The 27,530-nt window shown below is 39.9% G+C and overlaps 2 protein-coding genes across 3 annotated transcripts in view; one reads left to right on the top strand and one right to left on the bottom strand.

Moving 5' to 3' along the window:
* The first annotated feature begins 2,057 nt into the window (after positions 1 to 2,057).
* LOC110160996 (polycomb protein suz12-B-like) lies at positions 2,058 to 19,994 on the top strand. Of its 2 annotated transcripts, none has more exons than XM_020925706.2 (16): positions 2,058 to 2,562; positions 4,519 to 4,565; positions 4,948 to 5,012; positions 9,796 to 9,864; positions 9,975 to 10,024; positions 10,387 to 10,472; positions 11,252 to 11,489; positions 12,210 to 12,312; positions 12,842 to 12,947; positions 13,647 to 13,860; positions 14,339 to 14,427; positions 14,579 to 14,722; positions 14,864 to 15,021; positions 16,025 to 16,223; positions 16,657 to 16,736; positions 17,840 to 19,994. In XM_020925706.2, the coding sequence occupies exons 1-16, from the start codon at positions 2,415 to 2,417 to the stop codon at positions 18,189 to 18,191; spliced, it is 2,148 nt and encodes a 715-aa protein (XP_020781365.1). In that variant the 5' UTR covers positions 2,058 to 2,414; the 3' UTR covers positions 18,192 to 19,994. The 2 variants fall into 2 exon arrangements, with proteins under 2 accessions (XP_020781365.1, XP_055008769.1); XM_055152794.1 differs by lacking the exon at positions 2,058 to 2,562 and adding an exon at positions 2,650 to 2,668.
* A 3,995-nt stretch (positions 19,995 to 23,989) lies between these two features.
* Positions 23,990 to 27,530, bottom strand: part of crlf3 (cytokine receptor-like factor 3) — a 41,135-nt gene continuing 37,594 nt past the window's right edge. The window contains exon 9 of the mRNA XM_020925748.2: positions 23,990 to 26,200. Within this exon, the coding sequence (XP_020781407.1) occupies positions 25,941 to 26,200 (260 nt within the window). The 3' untranslated portion in view covers positions 23,990 to 25,940. The remainder of the gene's footprint in view (positions 26,201 to 27,530) is intronic.

Raw genomic sequence — 27,530 nt, 5'->3', positions numbered from 1 at the left:
ATGGACCCACTCTGAAACAAAGCTTGACTGATTAATCACCTATAGAAAAAAATTAAAAACATAAACACATTTGTCAGTATTTTCTAACTGTGCTCACTCACTTGTTCTGCCCAATGCCCATCCTGATTATTCACATTATTCACTTTCCCCTCCATTGAATTTAGAATGTTTTGTTTACAAACTGTCTATTCGGAGTAGAGTTAATCTGCTTCTATCTTCTCTTTAGCCTCTGACCTCTCCTCTCCATCATGCAACAGTGGATACAGTTGGCAGTGTCTGTTTGGAAAGTCTTTCTTGAGGCCTATGATATCTTTTATGTCAAGGAAAACCGCATCAAGGAGCTCGAAAAGCTTTTGACCATTTACAAGGTTGTGAATTTTTGTCTCTTAATCATTATTATATTCATTATATACAGATGGAAATACTGGAAAAAAAGAGACTGAAAAAAGCACTAAACTCAGTTAATTTGAGTAGAGAACATTTTTCTATCACTATCACAGTCTGGATTCTTTCTTGCGAAGTGAAGACGTCATGAATTTGCCCAATCCATTGCCATCCTATCGTTCAACTCTCTGCCACCAGATGGACTTTTATCTTCGCTCCACTGGATAGATTTGACTGTTAACTACTATTAAAACAGTTTACTTAATGTATAGGTTTGTCTGATCTACACTGATATCATGATTTAATATTGTATTTTGTCATTGTATACAAAGCTGGTTGTACCACCATTTCTGTTTTAAATGAAGTCTTGAATCAAAAGGGAAACCATTTGATAAATAAATCATGATTTTAACCCAAAGCACTGTATTTTTGTGTAGATAAAATTATTATCTCTTCACTCTGCCATTATCTGCCTGTCACAGCAATTACTGTTGAATAGTGACGTTTTGTTCAATATGACAGAAATAATCAATAATTTATGGACTCTGTATTTATTGTAAGAACTTTTATACTAGCTGCAACCTTTTTCTCTTGTAGTTACATTTGAGCTACCTGTATTAGGTTGAATAATTTGATATATCTATGACTCATTATAAATATCACATAATTTTACATATTGTACACTGTAGTTCTTTGTCTTATTTATTGGAGCTTTTTATGTAGAGCTGGAGAAAGACTGATATATTGTTTTTAAGCGATATTTGGCCTTTTTCATGTACCAGTTATTGACCTTAAATCTCCATCAAAGGCTGATATTTTGCTTTGGTCTTCAAAAAGAAAATCACACAAAACTACGTGACTGTATACTGTCACTACACAGTTCTTTTACAGATCTGTAGAAAAAAAAAAAACAATATCAAATTAAAAACGGCCATGGAGAATCCCATATCAGTTGATATTTAGTTTTAGAGATTTCCTATAATTTTTATGCTTTAGATTTTAAATAATGTTCCTCTGGCCTGGTCAAAACACGACCTTAAAAAAGAAAACCTTTTGGAATCAGAATATACAAAACTACTTCATTAATGATTTGTCCAATAAAATAAAATTTATTGTGAATAGAAGATGTCTTTTTATGTTATTTCATCGAGAGAATGAAGAGTCACAACCACGCGTTGTGATTGGCTGTAGAGGACGGAGGCGGGATCTTTCAACAGAAATCACAAACTTTCAGCCAATCACGTCAAGTTATCCAAATCAAAGCGAAAACAGGGCTTAAGACCTTTCAAAATAAAACCGCTCTGTTTTTATTTTCATAATTTCACTGGATTTAAGCTTGTTTCACGACGTATAATTTAATATCAACCAATAAAATTGATATTTTATATTTCTATTATCATTTATGTATGTGCAAACGTAGCTTTTACAGTGAGTTTAAAAATCATGTTACAAAAATCCAACAAACCGGATACGCAGTTGTGTTTGTGTAGCTTTACAAAATACAATGTGCTAAGAGGCGGTTTGTAATTAAAACACACCTTATATGAATATGTTCTCTTTAACATCACTTTATGGCATTGATCAATATATATTATACTTATTGTTGCTATGAACTGACACGTTTCTTGGATAATAAAAGAATCGGAGAGCTGGATATCAATAGCCGGTTAGCAAAGCGCTGCAGCTAAGCTAGCGGCTTGCTAAGGAAGTTAGCATGTGCGTTAGCGAGCCGGAGGATGGTTCGCCGGAGGATGGTTTCAATTTCCCGCATTTCAAACACTCTCTCCCACTGCTGTCCGCGCTGAGCGTCCATTCAAAGGATTAAGATTCACCGGATAAACATTTGGACCAACTCTAAACACCAAACTGTTTAAACTTACGCACTTTTTTGTACAATGAAGACATTTATCGTGAGCGGACGGGATTGTGGAAGCGTTGCTCTTTTGTTTTGACAAAGGAAACCGAGTTTTTCGTTTCGTGGTGTTTTTTGTTTTTAGTGTTTAGAATTAATTTATTAGGATTAATAGTCAATGGCGCCACACAGACACTCCGGCTCCACGATGGGCTACGGCTCTGGAGGAAAAACGAATGGTTTGTACCCGCCGTCCTCTACCAACAAGAAGCCGAGCGTGCAGCAGATTCAAGCGGACCACGAGCTGTTCCTGCAGGCCTTCGAGAGTGAGACCCGCTTTTCACATTCACCAAGCAACGAGCACTTTACAGAATCATCTATTTCATCTATAAATATACTTCTAATTCAATATTTAGAACACAAACTTATGCAGTGAGTATGTACTAGTCTAGTCTAGTATTGCAACGTGAAATTATTTAAAGACAAATGCATTTTTATTGTTTTTAATTACAGACAGCTATATCAAATCCTATTTGAAGTGTCCTACTAAGTTTAAGCATTAAATTGACAGAAGCATTAAAACGTTACTGCAAACTATGCCATTTCAACTGATTATAATTGGTAATTTAACTGGTTGAATTTTAAACAAGCCTGTTTTACAATATATAACAATTCTTCCTTGTAAGCCTCAGTAAAAGTAAGTTTGCCAAGTCTAAAGGGGGCATAGTTGAATTCATTATTGTTATTGTACAAGCACAAATAGTACAAAATGTGGTCCCATGTTCAGTCAAAGAAAAGCTTACAATATTATGTGAAATGACTAGATATGAATTAGTGTTAACTTTGTGTATTATTTTAGCTGTAGTTTTGTCCTTTTGAAGCTGGAGCTTTGTTTCTGCTGACTCTGGACCTCTCGCAGTGAATTCCTGTCATTCTTCAATTTGTCTTATGTCAACTTTCCCCAGTGTCACTTCATTCAAAGATGGAAAAAAAAACCTATGATTACCTATGACCTAAATGATTAATACGACGAGACAAATTCTGAAACGGGCTCTTTGCTTCCACTGATCATACATGATTTATTCAAATGTGATTTTCCAAAGTGTGTTTTTTTTTTTTTTTTTTTTTTTTTTTTGACAACGTGAACAAAATGTCTATCAAGTTGACCACAGGATTTGAATATAGTGCATGCAGCGGATTCATTTTGTTGTCAGTTAGTTGTTTTCTATATTCCTTTGGACCATTTTTTGTTCAGAACTACAGTGGAAATGACAAAGTCCACTTTTAGACCTGGTTTAGCTCCAGATTAGACCTGGAATAGTCCTGTTACGGTTTGGCCACTGGTCTAGCACTTCTTAATTTGTGATTTTGCTGTCCTGTAGTTATAGTTGCAGTTGTAAACTAAAGATAACCCATTTTGTGTGATTTGATTTCATTATTGGTTAGTTTCTAAATTCATGCAAAAAAGCTGATTACCATAACTATTATTATACACCATTGAAAGTAACTAATCGAAGAGTCTCTGTTTGTTTGGTAAACTGGATAGAAATTGGCAGCCATGTTTCTGCCAGTGTGCCCTAAGGCAGCTGTGTCATGACTGTGGAGTAATTGAACTAGTATTACTAAAATTTCAAATTTGATTTAGATACTAAAGAAAAAGCCTGATTATTTTAATAATTTTGATACCACAATTTAGGGAGAAAAAAAGCACAGAATAATAGTGCGTTCTTTAAAGGTTCACTATGTAACTTTCTAGTGGGGGGGCTACCATGAGATGTTATTGCTTTACCTGGAATGTTTCTCACTATGGCATTAAATGTAACCATCTTGCATTTCAGTTACAAGTGTATTTATTGCTGTAACTTGGCCTGTTGTCGTCAAATGCTTGTTTCCATGGTGGTAGATATGTTAAATGCCATACTGTAAATGCCATACTGTAGAACATTCCAGACACAGAAATAACATCTCCTTCCAAACAAGCAGGTGACGGACCCTCCACCAGAAAAGTTACACAGTACACCTTTAAGTTACTGTGTGGCTCTATTCTGGTATTTAAAAGTTCGAGATTACTCTTAAAAACTGTTCAAGAATGGTAAATTTTTTAAATTTTCTCACATTGATTAGTATCTTTCTATAGAAAGATTAGATTAGAAAGAAAGACTAGATTCTCGATACTTTCAGCATCCCAGAATTGAACAATGTAAAGTCAGTAATTTTTAGTACTAGTTGTTGTGTTTTTTCCAAACCATCTAATTATGTATCGTATATCTTTCTTCTTCTAGAGCCAACCCAGATCTACAGATTTCTTCGCACCAGGAATTTAATCGCTGTGAGTATTTCTTTTTAAAATTTAATTATTGATTCCACAGAGACGTTACTGCTTTGCCTGGAATGTTCCATGGTATGACATGGTAAACATATCCATTTATAGCATTTATTCATTTATTCGTTACGGGTGTTTCTGTTGCTCAAAAATACATGAATTCCTTCTGTGAATAGAGATGACTCTCCACAGATCTGAATTGTAATGTGGCGTAGGGTGTAGTCTCCCTTGTGATGGATAGGGTTTAATCAATACTGTGGAACATTCTAAACAAAGCAATAACATTTCAATGGAGACAAGCAGTATGATGGACCCTCCCCTACAAATGGTACACTTTTAAAACAGTGTTGTATCCAGATTAAAATATATCCTTTATCTTTCTTTGCAGCCCATTTTCTTACACCGGACTTTGACTTATATGTCCCACAGAAACTCTAGAAACAACGCCAAAAGGTAAAACTCAAGATTCACTTTTAGTTACTTTGAACATGTGAAACAAGAGAGTGAAAACTGTCCTATAGCAGCAGAGGTAGTGACACTGAATGTATTATTAGTCAGTTTCCTTTGCAGTACATTACAGGTTGTTGTGAGTAGTTATAGTAGCAGTAGCAGGAGCAGCAGCAGCAGTAGTAGTACTAGTAGCAATAACAGTGCTAGTTGTTGTAGCATTAATTTTTGTGCTTCTGGTAGTTAGAGTTGTAGTGCAATGAGTAGTACTAATAGTTGGAGCTACTTGAAACTAATTGAAATATTTATTCACTTTTATTTTATATAACAACAGAGCCCATCAACAATAAATGGAATTCAATTTAACACAATATGTTACATGTCAGAATATGTCAGATTTACATATTAAAGTACATATAATAATGTCTACATAGACCATGATCCTTTGCTCCATTTCAGAAGTTGTGAGAATTCATCTTGTGACCAAATTGGCTCTTTTGAACGGTTCCTTAATGTGAACAGTTGGAACCGGATCTTTTTCTTTCTCATTTGTATGCATTTTTTACTGACTTGCGCTGGACCAACACAAGGCCAGTACAGAAGCAGAGCAGGCAACACAAGTAAGAAGGTTGTGCATAAGAAAACATGTCTGGAATCTTAGGGTGTTTTCACACCGACAGTATTTGGTGCGCACCAAACGGTCCATTCGAACCAAAAGTGGTTAGTTCGGTTCGTTTGCGTTGGTGTGAAAGCGTCAATCGGACTCGGACCCGAACCAAATCAAGCGGACCGAGACCGCAAAAAAGAGGTGGTCTCGGTTCGCTTGAATCCGCACCAAATGACCAACTTTGGTGCGGTTCCTCTGGTGTGAACGCGAACCCGGGTCCAAACCATAGACAGTATGGACAAACGGACTATTCCAAATGCATCATGGGAGGGACACGCGTCTCCTCTGCTTGAAATGACGCGCTGTACGACTCCAGCGCAGTAACAGATTGTTGTCCAGACGCAGCCGCGATTCATTTTCAAATCATTTTACCAACAAAGGCCAATACAGAGAATGTAATACACGAAGATCAGAGCAAGTATCAGTGTGCGAACGTGTGGCTCCAGAGTGAGTCAAAATTGGGGGTGCGTACCCCTGTTCGGGGCCTACATGCACAGAGACGACCCGGTGTTCCCCGTGATCACACAGCTGTTTTATGAGTTCATGGTGATAATTTGAGATGAGGACGGCCAGCGGTATTAACAGGAACATCGGTGTTGATAACTGGAGGTATCGCTGTTTTACCGGGGAAACAGACACGTCAATCGAACCAGTTTTGGTTCGTTTGCCGGTGTGAACGCGGACCACACTGGAGTGTATTTGCTACATAATAACAATTTTATTGCCTGGTGCGGACCAAATAATCGAACTAGTGGTGTGAAAACGACCTAGCGATTATTTGGTCTGCACCAGGTAAAACAGCGATACCTCCAGTTATCAACACCGATGTTCCTGTTAATACCACGGGCCGTCCTCATCTCAAATTATCACCATGAACTCATAAAACAGCAACATGTAGAACTTTGTACAAACTCACCGCATCAGCCCAGAGTTCGGGTAACAGCAGCAGCCAACAGTGCTCAAAGTAGCGCGCAGCTCCTCAGGACGGGGCTGGGGTCTGGTCCTTGGTCTTCTGTTACAAGCGCGTTGGTCAGATGGTCCGGAGGTTCTGTCCTCCATGTGCTGGTTCCAAACGGTGGCGAGCAAGACCAGTGCGCAATGACTGGGTCTGAGCGGGTACGTTCAGTCGTCTGTGCGCTGTTTCCGTGCGGGAAAAGCAAGAATGCGCTGTGGACTACAGGTCCGGTGCGCTGCTCTGGTTCTCCGCGCTCAAGAACCACGGCTGGTTCCGAGGTGGTGCAGCATCCGGACAGAAGCGTGAGTCCAATTTGGTTTGTTATATGTTGTTCTGAGCGTCCGTCCTCCGCGCATTTGGTTCTTCACGGGGAAAGCGCTTCCTCAGGTCGAGGCTCCCCGCTCCAGCTCCTCTGAGCCCGGACAGAACTGGAGCTGCCCCCGCTGGTTCGGGACTCTGGTTTGGATCTAGTCCGACTGTATTTCTCACTCTAGGCTAAAAACAGGGACTTTTTTAAGTTGTATCAATTGAATAGGCTATTGCCTATTGCCATAAAATTATTTGGTTAATTAAAGCCTAAAATAACAAATGTTGGTTGCTGTGTGATCACGGGGAACACCGGGTCGTCTCTGTGCGTGTAGGTCCCGAAGAGGGGTACGCACCCCCAATTTTGACTCACTCTGGAGCCACACATTCGCACACTGATACTTGCTCTGATCTTCGTGTATTGCATTCTCTGTATTGGCCATTGTTGGTAAAATGATTCAAAAATGAATTGCGGCTGCGTCTGGACAATAATCTGTTACTGCGCTGGAGTCGTACAGCGTGTCATTTCAGGCAGAGGAGACGCTTGTCCCTCCCATGATGCATTTGGAATAGTCCGTTTGTCCATACTGTCTATGGTTTGGACCCGGGTTCGCGTTCACACCAGAGGAACCTCACCAAAGTTGGTCATTTGGTGGATTCAAGCGAACCGAGACCACCTCTTTTTTGCGGTCTGAGAACGTAATACACGAAGATCAGAGCAAGTACGTGCAAACGTGTGGCTCCAGAGTGAGTCAAAATTGGGGGTGCGTACCCCTCTTCGGGACCTACACGCACAGAGAAGTCCCGGTGTTCCCCCGTGATCACGCAGCAACCAACATTTGTTATTTTAGGCTTTAATTAACCAAATAATTTCATGGCAATAGGCAATCGCCCATTCAATTGATACAACTTAAAAAAGTCCCTGTTTTTAGCCTAGTGTGAGAAATACAGTCGGACTAGATCCAAACCAGAGTCCCGAACCAGCGGGGGCAGCTCCAGTTCAGTCCGGGCTCAGAGGAGCTGGAGCGGGGAGCCTCGACCTGAGGAAGAACTTTCCCCGGGAAGAACCAAATGCGCCAAGGACGGACGCTCAGAACAACATACCAAACCAAACTGGACTCACGCTTCTGTCCGGATGCTGCACCACCTCGGAACCAGCCGTGGTTCTTGAGCGCGGAGGACCGGAGCAGCGCGCCCGGACCTGTAGTCCACAGCGCATTCTTGCTTTTACCGCACAGAAACAGCACGCAGACGACGGAACGTACCCGCTCAGACCCAGTCATTGCGCACTGGTCTTGCTCGCCACCGTTTGGAACCAGCACATGGAGGATGAAGCCTCCGGACCATCTGACCAACGAACTTGTAACAGAAGACCAAGGACCAGACCCCAGCCCCGTCCTGAGGAGCTGCACGCTACTTTGAGCACTGTTGGCTGCTGCTGTTACCCGAACTCTGGGCTGATGCGGTGAGTTTGTACAAAGTTCTACATGTTGCTGTTTTATGAGTTCATGGTGATAATTTGAGATGAGAACGGCCCGTGGTATTAACAGGAACATCGGTGTTGATAACTGGAGTATCGCTGTTTTACCGGGGGAAACAGAGACACGTCAATCGAACCAGTTTTGGTTTGTTTGCCGGTGTGAACGCGGACCACACTGGAGTGTATTTGCTACATAATAACAATTTTATTGCCTGGTGCGGACCAAATAATCGAACTAGCGGTGTGAAAACGACCTCGGTCCGCTTGATTTGGTTCGGGTCCGAGTCCGATTGACGCTTTCACACCAACGCAAACGAACCGAACTAACCACTTTTGGTTCGAATGGACCGTTTGGTGCGCACCAAATACTGTCGGTGTGAAAACACCCTTAATAACAGTTTTTAAATTATTATTATTGTAGTGCAACATTTTATTTCAAAGGGTAAACACACTCAGTTTGAACCATTTTAAAGGGCCCATATTATGCTATTTTCTCATCTATGGTATAATGTTGTTTCCACATCAAAAACAGACCTGGAGTTGTGTTTTGTTTCATTCACACGTATAACACAGTTTTTCCTCTCAAATGGGAAACACTCTGTTCCACTTTGTGATGTCATGTGTTAATATAACTCAAACTCAATGACTGTTCTAAGCACTTTTAAATCTTAGTTCTTTGAAATAAGTCTTGTCAAGACATATTTACAATTTTGTTAACCTCCACAAAATATTGCAATACCTAATGTACTGTGTGTTGTATATCATGAAAAAGATGTACAGAGAGATTTGGAAGTTGTATTAGTAGAACTAGTCTGAAGTGTTAAAAGCTTTGGTTCCTGGCACTACTGTTAGGACTCGCAGAATTTCAGATGTCAGTTGAGCTGTTTTGCATAATGACTCAGAGCACAGAGCACGTGCTGCTTGAGGTTTCATCTTGTGGCAGACTTTTCTGAATTTAAACATGAATGAAAAGACCGACTGAATGAACAATGTGCCATTATATTATTTCAGTTTTAAAGCTACAATATGTAATTTTTTGCCCCAATATAGACTAAAATAAAAATAAAAGCATGTTTATTAATAATAGTTTTATTTATTGCACTGAAAAACTTAGAAAAAACATGTGCCCTTACTCTGAGTGGGCTTGCATCTCTACAAACCTGACTTTTATTTGACCTCTTGCCTTTTTCCATAAACGTGCTGTTTCTTTAGCTATAATTTTCCACAGTATGGCATAAAATGTATCTTATCACCCTTGAGAATGTTCCAACGTATGGTTTTAAATTTGTTTCCATCAAGCATCAGCTGTGATTGTATCTGTGTAGCTGGGTCCAGTAGATGTTTCAAGCATAAAAATAGTGTTGTATCTATCTTCTTTTAGGAAAAACTGGAAGGTGAATGATTTTTTGTACAAAGTGGAGAAGACTCGAGGAGAACAGGAGAATTTGAGGTACTGCTTATTGTTTATTTAGAATAAGAATCTGCAGTAAACTCAAGCAGACCCACCGTTTTCCAAATAATACAAAAATTTAATTACCTTTCCTGTTTATTTTTTTCCAGTTTAAACTCTAATCTGCAGCTCACCTTCACTGGGTTCTTCCATAAAACGGGTGAGAATGGCCTGTCAATATGCTATGATAATTGTATGAAATAAAGAGTAAAATTTAAATTGAAATATACATATATTGGATCAAATTTGATGCTGCAAAAAAATCTGATTTAATAATAAGAATACAGCAATCACACAAGTAATGCTATTTTTGATCATTTAAATCAATACAATATTTTGAGTAAAAACGTATTGCCTATTTTGTCTAAGCAATGATATATTCAGTTGAACGTTTACTTGGTGATAATAGAAGAAGCAAAAATTGCCATTTGTCTGGTTTCTTTATAATACATCAGAGGAGAGAACTGGGCAGCATAAAAGCATTTTTGTTGATTTAAAGTTGCTCAAAATTTGTTCTTGCAGGACGGTCGTGTCAGGACAGTGAGAACGAACAGAACTCTGTGTCTTTGGAGGTGCTTCTTGTGAAAGTTTGCCACAAAAAGAGAAAGGTAATACTTCAAGACAAAGCTAAACTATTTACACATGATAAATTAGTTGTGCATTTTTCGAGCTTTGGAAAGAGATTGGACTAAAGCTGCGTTAAGACCATGGCATTGAGCGTCAGTCACCAGTTTGAGCGTTCAGGTCACAGGCATTAGACTTCAGAGTTGAAAAGGTTGAATTTTTGACCTTTGACATGCCACATCAACCAATGAGGGACGACTCTCCGGCGTTGTAGCAACGTCATTATCCAGAAGAAGGAGAAGAAAGCGAAAGACCCGGGAGCCAGTGATGAAACTGACATAATTCAGATGCATTTGAAGTTTGGCCACAGATCCAGACACGCTGCCACCAAGCTGTTTTTTTAAATAATAAATACACTAAACCCACACTCTCCTGCACTGCCATGGTTCACAAAGACACTGGGATAACCGGCACTGACAGACAGCAACAGATGTCTTGGACATGCATCATGGAGGCTGTGGATGTGATGGATGCATCTCTTCTCAAATGTAAAGGTGTTCAAATAGAGGTGTCTGCCACGGCCTGAACGCAACTTTACAGATGAAGGATACTGAATATATGGGTAGAACTTGAATGTTGACTTTGGAATTGCCAGGAATCAGGACAGCTAAAGGAAAACCAAGGAGACTACTGAATGTAGTGAAAGAAAACATGAAGTTGGTTGGTTTGGGAGAGAGGATCAGATGTAGCAGAGAATGCAGTGAATTCACTTCGAACTTTGAACCCAATAATTCTTTTTACCATCTTCTTCATCTATTTTTAGGATGTGAGTTGTCCAGTGAAGCAGTTCCCAGCGGGTAAAAAGTCCGTCCCCCTGAATCCAGACTATGGGATTCAGAGCCGTCAGACTGGAGCCTCCCTCACTGTTCCCAGCTCTGAGTTTGAACCCACAAACCAGCACACGGTCAAGTCCTACTCCCTGCTCTTCAGAGTCTGCTGCCCCAGCTTCAGACCTGCCCAGAACCACGGCCTGGCCAATGGGGATGCCCTCCACAGCAGAGGTCAGAGGTCACACAAGAGATTTCTTTTGGGTCACTAATGATAACACACGGCATTTTAATGGAACAATAATTTGAGTGAAATTCAATGGCTATAACATGTGCCCTTATTGTTTTTGTTAAAGGACCCATATTAGGTTTTTTTCAAATCTATGTTCTAATGTTTTTCCTCATCAGAAACATACCTGGAATTGTGTTTTGTTTCATTCACACATACACATCTTACATATTTAGTTCTTCTCTCAAACAGAAAATACTCCATGTTGTGATGTCATGTGGTAATATGGGAAGTGCACCACTGTGTTATAAAAATCCATACACCTTCACTAGACTCATTTGGCTCATTTCAGCCCAGGAATTTCCGATCTCTATTAAACAAAAGGTCGAAGGTAGCTGTTCAAAAATTAATGTTTCATGACATTACAAGGTGGAACAGAGCATTTTGAGCTTTGGAGTTATGACTTAAAGCTCACAAGAGTCAGTTTTGCATATAAAGATATACAACCACCAAATATAATCACAACCTGGTGCCAGTGTTAATTTTGTTTACTAAAAGTGATGGGTTTCAGATGACATCTCAACATTCTGTAGGCCAATAATATTTAACACAGATGGGGTGGTCAAAAGACTAAGACTAAATCTAAATCTTCTTTGTACAATACAGAAGAAAACATTTTTGCTTTAATTTAATAAAATGTAGTAGCAAAGTTGGGTGTTTTTCAGATTTCTCAGAGGAAGCAGTGAACAGGAAGCGGAGGAACTCTTCTCTCAAAGACGAGACAGAGACAACTTTTGTGGCTCAGATGACTGTCTTTGATAAAAACAGGTAAAAAAAAACTCAAACATGACTTATCTATACCCCAGTTATGAGGTTTGAACAGGTTTGAACATGTTAAACTCATGACTGGGGGCAAAATAGCTTTTACTGAGAACAACTTTAATGCTGGTTTATTCTTAATTTCAAAAACTCTTAATATGATGGCCAAGTTGTTGGTTATAATTTGACTGGATAATAGTCTTGAGAACCAAAACACCACAAAGCAGAATGAGCCTCACATGAGTACTATAAGCACTTAACCTAAAAGAAAAGAGGAAAACCTTATCTGATTTGCCACTACCTAAAGTCCATCCTCTGCAGCAGTCATGAATTAGTGCTAGTGCAGCCTCTGCAGCTGCACTAGCACATGAGGCTTGTCTATAAATAAGGAAAGAAGAAAACTTAGAGCACACATACATATGTACATACTTATCTGGTTGGGTTAAGGCCTTTACCTTAACCTGTGATACTGATTACAGTATCTTTTCTAAGTGTAGGTTAAATAGAAGTTCCTTAAATGTTCACATCTGTGTTGAAGGCGGCTGCAGCTTCTGGACGGGGAGTACGAGGTGTCTCTGCAGGAGGTGGAGGAGAGTCCCATCTGCAAAAAGAGGGCGACATGGGAGACCACTGTGGATGGAAAGGTGTGTGTTATGGGTTCTTATTTTTAAGGTAGAACTATTAATGGGCAATATGCCAAAAATCTATGTCAAAATTGGCTTAAACTGGGGAAACTAAGTAATCACACTGCAACTGCAAATTAAGCTATTAATACCTGAATAAAAGCCTAAGCAATAAAAGTCTTTAAACCTGGCCTGGTTAGTACCTGGATGGGAATTCCAGGTGCCACAGTGGGGTGCCTGTAACAAAATGTCATTGTGTCCTTAGGCAAGGCACTTGCCTGTGTTTGTGAGTGATGATGGTGGTCGAAGGGGCCAATGGCACAGACTGGCAGCTTTTCTTCCATCAGTCTGCCCCAGGGCAGCTGTGGCTGCAATAGTAGCTTACCTCTGAGTGTAGAGTGAATGAATAATGCACTGTAAAGCACTTTGGGTGTCTTGAAAGGTGCTGTATAAATCCAATAATTAATTCATAAAAAAACTGGATCACAACAAAAAGAATGTTCACACTTTGCTGTCACTCCAGCGGTCACTCAGAGTATGATAGAGAAAGTGTCTGTGTAGAACTACATTAAACAGGAAATAAGTGAAACGCCGTATGATGATATGATGATAAAATATTATAATAAAATGTCAGAGTATAAGATCAGGATTCCAGGATTTGATTTTTTTCACCCATCCATGATTTGAACTGAATCTAACTGTAATATTTTCCCCCTACAGCGTTTGCCTCCATTTGAAAACTTCTCTCAGGGTCCCACTCTTCAGTTCACTCTTCGTTGGACCAATGACACCTCAGAGACTCCCCCCACCCCCACTGCAAAACCTCTGTCCACTCGCAACACAGACACCAACCAAGAAGTCAACCAGGAAGTGACCTTGGAAATGACCCCAGACATCACCCATGAAACTAAAACAATAGCATCACCTACGCAAGGTGAAGAGTCTGTGGTGCTTTTATGATAAAGGATTTTGTATAACAGCAAAAAAAGGCATTATCAGTGTTAATATCTCTTTGTAATTAGAAAATAAATACAGCCAAAAATGTCTTAAAAGTAAAGATGAAATACAATTAAACAAAACATTTTCAGGAGCCTGTGATCATTACAAGCATTCACGGTTCTGTTTAGGTGTTTATTTTCAGCATAAAGAAGAAAGGGTCTAACTGAAACTGTTAGCTAGTGCTAGTTAGTGAGTGTAATGTTATTTGAGAGACTTGTTTAACAGCACAAACCAGCTCATCTGTTGTAGTTCCCGTTAAGTCAGTTCTTTATGGTTGAATCATGTTAAGACAAAACTCCAACTGGAAGCTTCAGACAGAGCAGTGCTTTCAGTTAGCATTACATCCCCAGGGATTGTTGATGACATCAGCTGCACCGTATCAATTTATTATTATTATCTTTCCTTGTTTTTAGCTGTTAAAGAGACTGTAAACACAGATGCACAAATGAAAAAAGAGCTGGTCTCATCTGAACCACGACAGAAACTACGCATCTTCTACCAGGTAAGAGTCACTTGGGCTCGAAGGTTATGGGATTATTTAGGGACTTTAGTTCACCCTGTTGGAACATGGAAAGCCAAGATTCAGAATGTAATTGGAAGCACAAATTCAATTCAGTTCAAAAAAAGTTGGTCTAATAGGTTTGTGTGTTCAGTTCCAGTACAACCACAACACTCGTCAGCAGACTGAAGCCAGAGACGACCTGCACTGCCCCTGGTGCACCATCAACTGTAGGAAACTCTACAGCCTCCTCAAGCACCTCAAACTGTCACACTCACGTTTCATATTCAACTATGTGGTAAGGATTTGTACTACTATTATACCTCTGTTTCTAATGCTACTGTTATTATGCTTTATATTCAACTATGTGTTAAGGATGTGTACTAGTACTACTACTGCTGCTGCTGCTGTTCCTTACTATTCTTTTCTCTCTCCTCAGCCTCACCCTAAAGGAGCTCGGATTGAAGTGTCCATTAACGACTGTTACGATGGCTCTTACGCTGGAAACCCTCAAGACGTGCACAGTCAGCCCGGATTCGCCTTCAGCCGGAACGGACCAGTCAAACGCACTGCCGTCACTCACCTCCTCGTCTGCAGGTCTGAAACCTCTTCTACACAATATAACTTTAGAGTAGAACTTTAGCAGATAGGAGTGTTTCTTGGACAGTTAAGAACAGTTCAGACTGCATGCGGTACAGCTCTGGTCCGGTGGCTGTGAGTATTTAGTTTTGGATGGATTCTATTTTTGCCAGAGGCCAGAGCAGCCGCAGCCTTTTTGCTTAATAAATAAATAGTTATCGCCCAAACACCTGGTCCCTGTGCAGCCTTAAAAGCCAGTGACTGTAACAGCACAGCAGAACTCGGCTCTGTGAGTGTCACAGCAGTAAGACTTGTCCCACAGTGAGGTGCACCTGGACCGGTTGCAGTCTATGCCCAGGGCAAATTGTGTAAAAAGGTTTCAGTTCCAGGATCAGAGAGAGATACAGAGAGATCCCTTATTGATCCCAAGGGAAATTCATGTTTTGCAGCAGCATTTGCTCTTCTCAGTGGCCTTTGTGTCTCAATCAAAGGTCTTAGTGCAGTTTAATGAGGACTGGTCAGGGAGGGTCAGCAGATCCTGTGGAAGAGCCAAAAGTGTCCCCCCTCTGTGTCCTGCAGCATCACAGCAGTGTCCACGGGGAGCCAGGTGAACACAACTGAAAAGACCTTACTCTTACTCTGCTCTAGTGTTTTGGTTGGTGATGGTGATAAAATGATCCATTCCCTCAAAGTGTTTCCTCTGGAAGGTCTTGGTCAGGTTCACATACAAAAGTGAGATAACACACATGTTTTGGACATGCTCTTCTTGAGCTCCTCTGGGCCCTGAAGCTGGGATGAAACTAATGCATCCAATGAGCGATTGCCTCCATTGTGTCGATGACATGTGTGGACTCAGCCTGTTAAGCACTTAAGTTGCTATGGTTAATTAAGCAAACCTGTTGGTAAAGGAGGCTTATGAATAATTGTGAACTGTGCCTCAGTTTTTTCACGTTTTGCATATTTTCTTTACACTTTGTCGCAGCCTTTAAGTTTTAACTCCCTCCTCCCCTGTGTGTTTCAGACCGCGGAGGTTAAAGCCGAGTCTGTCCGAGTTCCTGGAGTCTGAGGACGGAGAGCGGGACCAGACCAGGACCTACATCAGTGGACACAACAGACTGTATTTCCACAGTGACTGCTGCATGCCCCTTCGAGCGCAGGAGATGGACAGAGACAGTGAGGACGAGAGGGACCCCGACTGGCTCAAGGAAAAGACTATCAAGGTACAGCAATGTTCAGGCCTGGTTTGATCCCATTTAAAGGTACATTGTGTAACTTTTTTGGTGGAGGGTCTTTGGTCTGGTTTGGTGTCCATGAAGATATAAAAGTTTAATACCATATTGTGAAATATTCCAGACAAAGTTACAAGTCAGATCTGTGGAGAGGCGACCCCGCTCACAGTCAGAATGCCTGTTTTTCTAGGAATTTTTATCTATAAATCCACCTGTAATTTAATAAATGTAAGGTAGAGCTGTTTAATGTCATACTGTGAGACATTTCAGAGAGAGCAATGACATATCCATAGAATCAAGCAGGTGACAGGCCCCCAACCAAAAAAGTTACACAGTGCACCTTTAAGTAGTCAAAATCTCACCAAAACACTAGTTGATCTCCACAGCACAATGGAGTAAAGTAACAGTATTTTTATTTTTGCAGCAAATTGAAGATTTCACAGACGTCAACGAAGGAGAGAAAGAAATCATGAAGCTCTGGAACCTCCACGTCATGAAACACGGGTCAGTGAAAAGAATAGAACAGAAATGATGTTAACTGCTGCACTACTCACAGCTAGTAGGTAAAAAAAAAGATGCATTAAGTAGCTCGGGGTCTCCAACCTGTAGCCCTCCACCCTCTCCCTAAGGGATTTTTTGAATTGTACGCAAGAATAACAGAAATTGTATTAATTACCATTGTAAATCTATCGGTTTGATGCCTTACATTGTGCATTAATAAATGGATAAAGGTTTGTTTCAGAGGCATGGAACTGTACAACATTTAAAGCTCGCCGTGACTCGCAAACTGAAATTCTTACAACTGCTAATCTGAGTAGCTTTCTGGCATTTTCATTTTGTACAGGTAGCTCACTGGAGGAAAAAGGGTGAGACCTTTATGTAGCTTTTCTGGTAGAAGATCTGCCATATGCTTGCCTCCTGCCTTTTTTCATTACATTTATTGTTAAAAAGTACCTTAAAAACATGCATTCTGATTGCAGGTTGCCACTCCACAGATCTGACCTTTAACTTGGCCTGGTGTCGTCACCTGTTTGTCTCCAGGAACTGAAAAAGCAAACCTTTTATACAAAATCTACTTTTCAGAGCTTTTAACCATATTACATCATGGAAATGTTATTGCTTTGTCTAGAATGTTTCACAGTATTGATTAAACTTTCTTTCTATCAGGAAGGAGACAAGCAGGTTACAGCACTATGCTACATTACAGTTCAGGTCTGTGGAGAAGCGCCCCTTTTCATAGAAGGAATTATTCATTACAAATATTTCTATTACTAAAAAATGTAAGAAGTGCTAGATGGAAATATTTAATCTCATAAAATGGAACATTTCTGGGAAAACAGTAACATCTCCATGGAGACAAGCAGGTAGTGAAGGTGCTGCCAGAAAAGTTATGCAGTGCACCTTTACATTTAAAAAGCAGTAATAGTAGGAATGGGACAAGATCTCGCAAGACAAAATTGCGACATAAAAAAAATTGAGTCAAGTACATTTTTTGAGAGGCTGTAGTCCCCAAAATCACTGCTACAATGACAGCAAAAATATAAAATAAAGTAAATAAAAAATGGTGAGGTAAAGAATGTCAAAATCTCATCTTGTGTGATTTGCAGGTTTATCGCTGATAACCAGATGAACACCGCGTGCCTTCTTTTCGCCGATCTCCACGGGCCGTACATCGCCCAGAACGATTTGTGCCGAAACTTCCTCCTCCACCTGGTCAGCATGCACGACTTCAATCTCATCACCACGGCAACCATCGACACCGCCATGTCCAAACTACGGGACGTTCAGAAACTGCAAAAACCCAAACCTGAGTGCGGGAGTGCCAATGCGGAGGAGGAAGACGAGGAGGAAGAGGAGGACTGGGAGACAGCTGCCGAATCACAACCGGATAACGAGTCGGAAGAGTTCAAAAACTGCTCGGAAACGATGAACGGAGCAGAGGCGGAAGACGCGAGATGAAAATTTACAGGAAAAAAACTTGAACTGTCACTTGTAAAACTTGAATATTTGAATGTTAAATGCTCTGCCTTAAAATGAGTGGAATTACATGGATCAAAGTGGCACGATTATGAAGTTTTTTTACTTTTTTTTTTTTAATTGTCAGAAAATATAGTTGGACCTTTGGGTTACAAAACATCTTAAATTATGAGGTACTCCTGACCAAGATTCTGTTTGAAAATCTGGACAAAGTAGGGTTGCAAATACTAAATACTAGTACATAGCTCTGTGTCTCCGACCCAAAGTGCACTCACAAGACTACACCAGCAGGGGGACTATTTATGCAGAAAAAAGCACTAGTAAATAATGTATTTATATAAAGACAGATTCAACTTGTGATGTCATGAGTTTAAGCTGCCTTTTTACATAGAAACTCCAGCTAACTCACTCACTTCTCCTTTTGGCTCTTGTCCCTTATAAATTCCTAACATCTAAATAAAATGATTAGTCAACTAAAGCTATTCAAGAAAGGTTAATTTCTGTCCTGTGAATGTGAAGTTTTTAGTATCGATACTTCCTCTAATGAGTATCTAGTTTCAATACTAGTTCTAGTATTGGTTTGGGTCTGATTTTCAATACTTTTGACAACCCGAGCAGTCGTTGGCCTTCTGTTGCATCTCTAAAATTTACTTTTACTATTCCATAAATTGAAAATATAACTAATTGTAAAAGTAAAGTACATGTTCTATTAAATGAATTCAAAATATTTCTTTACTGTAAACTTACAGGTGCACTGTGTAACATTTCTGGTAAGGAGTCTGCCACAAGCTTGTTTCCATGGAGATATTGTCGCTTTGCCTCGAAGTTTCACAGTATGGCATTGAACTCATCTGTGTTGCTTTTATTAATTTACAGATGTTTTACTGCTCAAAAATACTACGAAAAACATCCACACATCTGACGCATAACTTGGCCTGGAGGCGTTGCAAGCTTGTCTCCGTGGAAACAGATACGTTGTAATGCCATGCTGTTAAACATTTTAGACAAAGCAATAACGTTTCCATGGAGACAAGCAGGTGGCGGACCCTCTATCAGAAAGTTACACAGTGCAGCTTTAATGAGATTGTCTTCAGTGAGGGCAAATTTTTTTCAGAATTTTAGTACTAGTATTAATTTTACTGAGCTAATTTTCTAATATTTATTAAAACTTAAATCAGCTGAGGACCCTATACACCATTGTAGAATACATTTTTATTTAAGTCTTATATTTTCCTGTAAATTACCACGATCGTGACACTTGGGTCCATGTAAAACCACCTCCACGTCTCGACCAAGAAGTGTAAATAAAAAAGACTAGACTTTTTCATTCATTGTTGCGCATAGATCTAGAAACCAAAGTTGTTTTTTTCTACCAACTTCCAAATGTCTACTTATTTATAATGGTGCCACCACCCATCTCCCATCAATTCAAGTTTTGCCATTTCTCTTCAACTCAAACCTTAAATGTTTTAGTTTCATCATTTGTAACTGTGTAAATGTCAAATAGAAACTATAGAAATCTGCTGCGCCAATTTTTAATAATTTGATCCATATCTTTTTGTGAAATTCAGTGATATTATGAAATTTTGTTTTGCAAATATTCAATTATGTTTTGGTGTTCACGCGATTTCATGAAGCTACAGATTTAAGCACAATTGTATTTTTCTTTTCAGGCAGCAAAATTTTCTACTCGGTGCTGGATATTTTTGGTAATTATTGCTGTAAAAAATACAAAAATGTGACATGTTTAAATGTAAACAGTCAACCATTAAAGTTTAAAAACTACTGGGAAGTTGTTGCTTTAAATTTAATCTTTGACCAAAATTTTTCAAAATTATGCATTTCTATGTGTTCAAAGGCTAGAGTAGGTTTTGTTGAAGTAGCATGAATGTTACAGGGATATTTGACTTCTATGGGGTACTAACTGTTAACATATAACATATTTAGATCACCATGCTACCTTTTACTGATTTGAAAATGCTATATTTACAGAAAACACTGCATTTTTCATAATTTTCTGTTTTGTCACTCCCCCTTCAGAGTGTGTTTTTCCCTCATCAAAACCATGCCTGAAGACGTTTTAGATGTCATCCATGCACTTTTGAGTAATATTGCAATATCTCCCGGGTCCTATTCAAAACTGTCCAATGCTTTGCCCACAAGCCTACGGCACCCACACTCCCACACGACAATTCTCCATAAATATACACAAACATGATTACAAGTCTGTACATAACAGTTTGACAAATCTGACATGATAGTTTGATTAACATTAAAAGGGACATTCCAGAGTTTTGGACAAAGGACCTCATTTCCTAGTGAACCAGAGTGTTGGAGGAGGTGTTGTGGAGACACTTTTTAAAATATTCCATCCAGTCCTTGTATTTGCAGAGGTTGCTGGTGCTAGGCTAGTGCATGTCAATGGCCATAGTTAGCCTGCCACTAAAAACAGTCTTACCCACTCCACAAAACACCAGAAAACAAATCTATTATTACACCAGACTGTCCATGTGAATGTTTTAATAGAATAATGTTTGAAATAAAACTAACCTTGCATCGCATGAATCGTCACATGTTGAGGGACTATTTTTTTCAGTAGCAGCGGAATTTTAGTTTGCCGGTAAGATAGGTGCTAGGTGATATCAGTCTGCCACTGCCAAACTTTTCTTTCAGGAATTACAACTCGCTGCTGCTGCTCAGACATAAATCCTTCAAATGCAAGGTTGGTTTTACTTCTAAAATTATTCTGTCAACAAAGACATTTACATCAACAGTCTGGCATGATAATAAATTACTTCGGGTGTTTTGTGGAGTGGGTAAGACTGTTTTTAGTGGCAGGCTAACTATGGCCATTGACATGCACTAGCCTAGCACCAGCGACCTCTGCAAATACAAGGACTGGATGGAATATTTTTTAAAAGTGTCTCCAACACTCTGGCTAACTAAGGCCTTATGTCCAAAATCCCAAAGTGTCCCTTTAACTAGTTAACTGTAAGGACGGTTCGAATAGGGCCCAGGAGAGATTGAGAAATCACTCAAACGTGCATGGATGACATCTAAAACCTCCTCAGGCATGTTTTTAATGACGGAACGTTATAACATGATAGAAAGCCTAAAAGGAATTATTTTTGCATAATAACCCTCTTTAAACTTTCAAAAGTAGAAAAAAATAGATAAGATTTTAGTTAATTTTATGCATTTCTTTTTATTTAGAGTGACTTGTGATATCTTTTTTCTGCAGAATTTTCCAGCTTGAGGAAAAACTTCATGTGATCTTCCATCTTATTGTAACGGCAGGATCAAGTACATCATTTCTCCATTGAAAACCCCTATCCGCTTGATCCTGGACTCTGGGATGAGTTCGGGAAAAGGAAAGACCCATGGAGCTGGAGGCGGATTGGCCAGGTTTGGGACAAGGTATCCTTCGGCTCTCAAGATGTGGTCGTTGTGGTAACCGGGTTGTGTCTGTTGCTGGCTTCCCAACCATTGCTGTGTCTGATTCTGATTTTGCATTCCTCGGACGGTCTTCTGGCATTGTATTTTCGGGCCGATTTGAGGCTGGCTGTGTTGCTGAACGTGGTTGGACGCTGGCTGGGGTCTGTGCTGATCGACCAATAACTGAGGGTGTTGTTGAGCAGCTACTTCCGGGATACCAACTGCAGCGGAGAGGCCTGTAGCTCGGTAAGGCCGCTGTGGCATGTAATGCTGGTGAAGAGGGCACCGCCACGCTATTGGCTGATTCCCCATTGTGTTCACTTGACTCTGCGCTGGATTCTGATTGGCCGCGATGCTGATGGACCAATGGCTGCTGACGCAACGTCCCCTTGACAGCGGGGGAACATCGATTGAGACATGAGTTGGTCGTAGTTGACGACGGGACCAGGCCCAAATTGTGGGGTGGCAAGTGGTGGTTGAAGCTGGTTCGTGATTGGCTGAGGAGCTTGCGGATGGCTGCAGGTTTTGTTGATTTTCTCGATTTTCTTGATCGTCACAGACCGGTGGGTTTTGATATTGCACGTTCTCCTGGTTCTGAGCGGCCAATAACAGCAGTCGTTCTTCAGTTTGCTGAATTTCATGAGTCAATGGCGGTACATTTTGCTGGTCCTGTAGGTTTTGAAGTACATTTTGTTGGTTTTGCATAGGTTGTCCACTCACGGGTTCACTGCGTAGCTCATGGGTGTTCATCAAAATAGCCTCATCCTGGAATTTCGCTTCATTTCCGTCATCTATTTTTGCTTTCTTCGTCTTTGTCTTCTTCATCTCGCCACTTGGTTCTAGTTCGATTTCCAGCGTTCTTGGGCGTTTTTGCAATGAGGAGTCTTCTGAGAAAGTTCTTACAAAAATCTCCATCAACTCATCTGACTCACCAAAGTCAATTTTATCAAAGAAATCCATTTTCAACCACCACTTTTTGAGTGGAGCAGAGAGAAGCTTGTCAGCCTGTGGCCAGTGTCCTTGAATTTGGATCAAAACAACCAATCAGATGTAAATAAGAAACTAGGGAGATCGTTGTCAGGGTAACCTATAGTAAAGAGGTTTGTTTTTTTTTTCTCTTTTATTTGAAATCAATACTGGCAATACAAAATACATTCAGTTATATTACCAAATAAATGTCTAAATGTGAGTTAAGAAGTCTCCTTTTGAACTCCTTCCTGATTTGCGAGGACCCATGAAAATATTATATCTTTTCTCCATTCAAAAGATGTAATATTTTTTATTTTTAATCGGTTAGTTGCTACGACCACGGAGGACGGTTGCCATAGAGCGAAACCCATAGATAAAGATTTCACTGACGTAATTTTATTTTTATTATCAGACAAAGCTTTTTTTTTGCTTTTTATTTGGTCATTCTTGTCTGAGGGAATATTGTTTTCACAGACTCAGAAACATTATTATTATTACGTTATTTAAAGGTGCACTATGTAACTTTTTGGTTGGGGGTCTATCACCTGCGTGTTTCTATGGACATGTCACTGCTCTGCCTGGTATTTCCACAGTATGACATTAAACACCTCTACCTTAGATTTATTCACAGGTGGTTTTATAGCTCAAAAATGCCAAGAAAAAGAGGCTGTGAGTGGGGTCACCTCCCCACAGATCCAACCTGTAACTTGGTGGTTTGGTCTCCGTGAAGATGCCATACTATGAAATATTCCAGGCAAAGCAACATTATTTAGCGGACCCTCCACCAGAAAACTTACACAATGCACCTTTAAGGAGAGAAAGGCTCTGTTCAACTGTGTCTGATCAAAAAGTCTTTGCTCCCCACATTAAGTCACTCCCCCTTCAGAGCGCTATTACAAATCAGAGTGCATCCTGCTAGTGAAGTTGTCAAGTACAGTTCTGTATCATGTTTTTGTGTATTTATGGAGAATTGTGAAAAATCCTACAACTAACAATAACCAGGGTTTGAATAGGCCCCAGGAGAGATCGCTAAATTACTCAAACATGCATGTATGAAATCTAAAATCAATTCAATTGTGTTTTTAATGAGGGAACAATATTATAACACGGTAGAAAGCTAAAGAATAAAATGCATAATACCCCCTCTTTAAATCCTTTCAACTGACATCACTCTTGTCTTTGAGGCAGAAGAACACCGCTTTCTGAAGCTACTGTGAAAATAATAATTAGTTTTGTTTATTCATACTGAGATAACATGTTGAACTTTGTGCCAGTTTTTGTTTCACGTGGATAGACCCAGTAATTACAGAGATATTAACCGTAAACCAGGTCAACATCTAGAGAGATAGTCTACTACAATAAATGACCACAAAGAATTGTCACATGATCCCGTTTTTTATTATTAACAGCATCAACACTTTGTAAACCCAACTCCACAAAACCCAACGTCCTGCTACAACAACACAGATGAATACTGCCAGATTATCTTTGCACAGAACACTTAAAGGTCCTATATTACGCAAAACTACTCTTATGAGCTTATAATGTTGTTACCTCCTCAAAAACAGACCTGAAGTTGTGTTTTGTTGTATTTTGTTTCAATCTGTCTGCATCTGTCCGCCTTATGATGTCATGAAGTGGCCTAAATATGCAGGGTGAATGAAACAAAACACAACTCCAGGTCTGTTTGTGATGGAGGAAACAACATTATAACACAGATCAGAAAACAGCGTAATATGGGTCCTTTACAAACAGAGTAACAGTGTAATCATTGTCATAGGCTCAAGTCTCCTCGATGTTAAATATTCAAAAAACTAAATCTAGAATAACTGTGTAACTTAAAGCTCCTATATTATGCATTATTGTAACATTTGTCTTTCACGTTTAACTTAAAGCACTGTGTAACTTTTCTAATGTCTCCATGGAGATGTTAAAGCTTGTTTGGAATGTTCAGCAGTACGGCATTGCTCTATCTTGGATCTATTCCATTTTCCTGCTGTAAATATACTTTTTTTTTTTTTACTTTAAAAACACGCCTTCTAATTGTGTGCGGACTCGCCTCTCCACAGATCTGACTTTGAAACAAAACTTGTTTTTAAGGAGAGAAAAAAAGATTATCACTTGATTGTAAATACGCAGTGTAAATGTTCTAATAGGGGGTACGCCACCAGCAGGAGGTGTTATTTCTTTGCTTAGAAGGTTCCACATTACGCTTATCTAGATCTCCATGGAGACGAGCAGGAATCACAAGTAGGCCAGGTTACATGTTAGGGGAAAAAAACTTAATGAATAACCACTAGACAGATACCTTTAATGCCATACTGTAGTGCGAAACATTCCAGACAAAGTAAGTACATCTACTTGGAGATATGGAGGTGGAATTCGTGTACCTCCACAACCAAAAATAAAAGTTCCGTGGTGTAGCTTTAAAACCCACGAAAAACCTACATAGCGTAATATAGGAGCTTCAAACTGTATCTTCACAGTGATGTAAGAAATAAAAGGCTAGGAAGAGGCAGTGGCTGTAAGAAATGACACCAAACAAGCTAAAACTAGATATTTAAAAAACAAAATTACATGAAGGCACCAAATGTTTCCTCAGCATTGTTCATGTACAAATAAAAAGGCTAGTTTTTAAATAAGAAAATACATTAGGTTGTATTTCTAGTACCGCCTTCTGCAGAAGCTACATCTGAAATGAGTGGCTGAAATGGAGACACTGAATTGAGAATTTGAACCTTGTATTTCTGAGCCTGAGGTCTTGGTCCACTTTTTGGTGAAGAGTCCTGTGCTGCTTTCAAGTTTTCCTCTGAGGTCGGAGTTTGCAAAGCTGAGAATTACAGTTGACAGTGAATTAAGGTTGCAAGGTTATTGGAAAATATCTAATTCAGATTTTTTGTGATTCAATTCAGTTGTATTTTTGCATAACCCTAAACCATGACAGAATCAGAATTTTTCACAATGATGTTTAGAAGTGCTTTTCACAGTTTAAAGGGCAGTTTTTTGCTGTCACGGTAATGCTAAGCAACAACTAGCATGCCAACTGGGCCATTCCTGGATTGTTGGAAAATAAAATGCTGTATTTGTAATTAGATGCAGACAGTACACAGACTTATTTTGACTTTGTACTGGGGCAAAACAGATTTTGCTCAAAATACATGGAAAGAAATTGGCTAAAGTTTCTTTAATACACAAAAATTTGTCCAAAATGGAGGGACAATATTACAAGCATGTCCTTCATTTAAATTAACCTATTCCAATATAATACTGAAATGCAAGAGAAAACTGATTTCCGACCTCTGAGGAGCACTTGAACTTAGCACAGGTCTAATACACCAGCACTTTCCAGCCGGAGTGAGCGAAGGAGCAGCCGAAAAAGAGCGCGTCCAGGCTGTGCTCCACCAGCCAATCAAAGACCACTTCCCTGTTCCCTGAGCCAATCGTAACGCGCAGTTTGGCCACACTCGCCCCGTCGCCGTGGAGACCGGGCTGGACGCTGACCACCTCCATGTCGAAGGTCACGGCCGCGCCCAGAACCAGCGCCGGCAGCTGATTGGTCATCTCTTTACCGTTAACGAACACTGCACCTGGAATGAGAGAGAGAGAAGGCAGATATTTAACATTTTGTTAATTGTAAGCAGAAATATTGATGATATGTGTGACCCAGAGTAGGAATTATGGTAATTACAGAAACAGAACATTGGGCAGAGACGGGGGTTACATGGAAAATGAAGTTTTTGGAGCACTTCCTGAGGATAAGACAGGCCTCTACTCTCATACGCCCCCTCCACACTAGTACATATTTGAGTCGTTTTCATTGGGGATGCAGTGGTCGTCCACACCAATTGAAAACGGCTCCAGAGACGGAACGATCTGGTGCCGCCAGCTCCCACAAATTCATCTGAGTATGGATCTGATCCGGTACTGTGTGGACACCTGAAAACGCTGATACGCTGACGTAGGTGTATCCGCCGCAAAGTAATTCACCTCCAAAATGTTAAGAGGCTAGAATATATGTCCATTCATATATACCGTCTATGCATATGACCTGCAGACGTATAATCTCTGAAAAGTTTAACATGAACCTCCAAGACGACAGAAGTACAGAACAGACTCACCATCAGCAGAACATCCCTCTGTCACAGAAGAACACTCATATTCCACTGAGTCATGTCCTTTAGTCTGACAGAAGCTGAACTGCATCAGAGCACAATAACAAGTTGTTTTTTGAGCGCTCAGTTTATGCAAATGAGCCATGCGGTTTTAAGTTTAATTTCTGTAAAACTTAAACAAATATTCTCAGAGCTGTGTGGATAGGGAAGGCTTGCAGACACAGAAATGACGTGTCTGGACGCAGACTGTTTCAACAGTGATATGGTGATTAATTTCAGTGTAAACATAACCATAATTTTTGAAGGTGCACTAGGCAACCTTTCTGATGAAAGATCTGCCACCTGCTTGTCTCCATAGAGATGTTATCGCTTTGCCTGGAATGTTCCCTGGTATGACATTAAACATATCCATCTAGCATTTATTCATTACGGGTGTTTTTATTGCGCAAAATACAATACAGTAATTCCTTTTGTGAATAGGGGCGACTCTTCATAAATGTGAACTGTAATGTAGCGTACTCCTGTAACCTGCTTTTCTCTCTCATGATAAATAGGTTTAATCTATACCGTGGAACATTCCCGACAAAGCAACAACATTTCCATGGAGACAAGCACCTCTAGATCTAAATTAATCTAAGCTTTAAACCTTTAAATCCAGGCTCAAACCAGTTCTGTACATATGACTACAAGGGTTTTATTCTGTACTCTTGTCTTAATGTTTTTATTATGCTTTACAAATAAACTTGCCTAAAGCCAGATAATACCGGATTAGTCCAACTCAAATATGCACCAGTCAAGTAAAGTA

Source organism: Boleophthalmus pectinirostris, unplaced genomic scaffold, assembly GCF_026225935.1.
Source record: "Boleophthalmus pectinirostris isolate CB_2022bp ecotype Guang Dong unplaced genomic scaffold, ASM2622593v1 HiC_scaffold_17, whole genome shotgun sequence".
Lineage (NCBI taxonomy): Eukaryota > Metazoa > Chordata > Actinopteri > Gobiiformes > Gobiidae > Boleophthalmus > Boleophthalmus pectinirostris.
This window is presented reverse-complemented; position numbering and strand designations above follow the sequence as displayed.